This window comes from Triticum urartu, chromosome 7A, assembly GCF_056163025.1.
Source record: "Triticum urartu cultivar PI428250 chromosome 7A, HENAU_Tu73, whole genome shotgun sequence".
Taxonomy (NCBI): domain Eukaryota; kingdom Viridiplantae; phylum Streptophyta; class Magnoliopsida; order Poales; family Poaceae; genus Triticum; species Triticum urartu.
Window position 1 is genome coordinate 508,472,995 of NC_141879.1, and position 2,124 is coordinate 508,475,118.

The 2,124-nt window shown below is 52.0% G+C and overlaps 1 protein-coding gene across 1 annotated transcript; it reads right to left on the reverse strand.

The window, feature by feature from the left end:
• Window positions 1-252: 252 nt before the first annotated feature.
• LOC125522834 (putative xyloglucan endotransglucosylase/hydrolase protein 26) lies at window positions 253-1,664 on the reverse strand. Its single transcript, XM_048687872.2, has 4 exons — window positions 1,410-1,664; window positions 1,226-1,326; window positions 928-1,121; window positions 253-827 (listed from the first exon to the last, which is right to left on the reverse strand). Exons 1-4 carry the CDS (start codon window positions 1,582-1,584, stop codon window positions 440-442), a joined length of 858 nt encoding a protein of 285 aa, XP_048543829.1. The 5' UTR covers window positions 1,585-1,664; the 3' UTR covers window positions 253-439.
• Window positions 1,665-2,124: the final 460 nt, after the last annotated feature.

Here is a 2,124-nt window from a genome sequence, read left to right on the forward strand (position 1 = left end):
CTAAATATAAGTCTTTTTTAGAGATTTACATTTGGACTACGTATAGATGAATGTGGACATATTTTAGTGATATCGAACAGTTTGAGTGATCGATCGGTGTTGGGTTAAGTCTTGCAACGAGCGCAACCCTCGTTCCTAAATATAAGTCTTTTCAAGATATGAATATGGACTTACATACGGATGAATATATACCTATTTTAGAGTGTAGGTTCACTCATTTTGCTTCATATTACAATTTCTAAAAAGACTTATATTTGAAAACGAAGGGAGTAGTAATTTCGCAAGAAACTCTTTATATTCAACACAAAAGAATAAACATATGAGGAGATTCGACGCAACGTCCCTCAAACATCCAGGGAAACAAAATGGGTGTAGCGAGTGCGCGCATGTACATGCGCACCGATCGTATAGCGTATTACAGTACATGATTTATTTATCATCAGTACTGGGGCATGCTGCACTCGGGCGGTACGGGGCCCTTGCCGTTGACGCAGTAGTCGTAGATGGTGTAGCCGAGCTGCACGGCCCTGAGCTGGCGCATCTGCTCCTTGGTGAGCTGGGACGGCTCCGGCGGGGTGTCCTTGTTGCATCTGGCGGCGCACTCGGCGTCGGTGCTCAGGCACTCGCAGACGTCGAGGCCCATGTTGTCGTACTCGGCGACGAAGGGCGCCTTGGCCCAGTCCGTCTTGACGCGGCCGCCCTGCGTGGCCCAGTCGTCCGCCGACCAGATGCTGGAGAAGCCGTACATCGGCCGCTTCGTCGGGAACGGCACGCCCTTGCTCGCGTAGTTGCGGAACACGCGGATCGGGATGCTGTCCACAAACCACCTGCATGCACGCAGAGATTCAATCCATGGAAGTCAGCCTCCGTCGATCCTGTATATAATCTGGCAGCAGAGGTACAAGGATGCATGCATGGGCTGCTTACACGATCATGGAGGGGTTCCAGAAGATGGTGTAGTTGTGGAAGTCGGCGGTGGGGTCGAACCAGGGGTAGAACTGCACCTCCTTGGCGCCCACGCCGTCGGCGAACACGTTGGTGTGGATGGTGTAGGGCTGGCCCGTCTCGTTGCCCAGGAACTCGAAGTCGATCTCGTCGTGGTCGTCGCCCACCGACGACGTCTGTCATAATCAGTTTCTCACCATCAATTATCAATTTTCTCGTGCATATATACGCATGCGTCTGATGAGAAATGTTGCATATGGCAAACAATGTGCTCACGTACGTAGTAGGTGGTGACGGTGCCGGCCGAGTTTCCCTTGACCAGCTTGATCAAGGTGGAGATGCTGCCGTAGATGAACGTCTTCTTGGTCCGGAGCATACTGCCTGATGACCACGAACTGAATTTAGTAAGCAAAAGAGCATTTTTGACACGCACAGATGCTGAGAGATACGAAGATGTGTGTTACCTGAGATGTTGCTGACGAGGGAGAGCGTGAGGTGCTCCCCTCCGTCCGTCATCGCGGCGTTCTGCGGCTCCCATGTGATGTCGCACAGGTCGGCGAAGTTCGCGCCGACGAGCCCGAGCCTCAGCACCGCCGCGAACGCCACGACGGCGAGGAGACCCCTCATCGACCTCCCCATCTCCTCCTCGCGTGTACGTGGATAGCCAACTGTTGCGTGCGGTCGACGACTTCGAGCTGGTAGAGAATTCAGAGGGCGCCGGTCTAGCTTTATACTATAAGATGATCGGAATTTTCATTTCCAGTTCGGAGAGGGGAGGTTCTGGCGCGCATGTAGGCACGTAGAAATGAATAATGATCTGCGCGGCCCCGACGGATTCTGCCAGCCTGCTCGACGTCTGAATGATTTGACTAATGGAATCTTCTGGTTGATGATCTACTAATAAGGAATGGTTCTTGGCAGGGGGTTTAGTAGTGCTCCGCATGACCAATGTTGTTTCCCTTCTTCGACGGGCCTGCACGCGGCGACTGCTGCTATAGTGCTCGCCATCACCTCCGGCATGCGTATGTGTCACCTGGTCAATGGAAACGGTGTTCGCCATTTGTCAAATGAGGACATTTTGAGCAAATATCTGCTTCAATGTTTCATCAGCTGCAGCTGAATTAATCCTGTGTTCGTTTCGGTGAAACTTATTTACAAGTTGCTTGCCTGTTAGCGACG

Excerpts from the sequence above, each read along its gene's own strand:
- LOC125522834 (XM_048687872.2), bottom strand. The coding sequence starts at position 1,584 with ATGGGGAGGTCGATGAGGGGTCTCCTCGCCGTCGTGGCGTTCGCGGCG. Across the intron at positions 1,327-1,409 it reads CCTCGTCAGCAACATCTCAG|GCAGTATGCTCCGGACCAAG; the intron begins GTAACACACATC and ends CGTGGTCATCAG. Across the intron at positions 1,122-1,225 it reads GCACCGTCACCACCTACTAC|ACGTCGTCGGTGGGCGACGA; the intron begins GTACGTGAGCAC and ends TGATTATGACAG.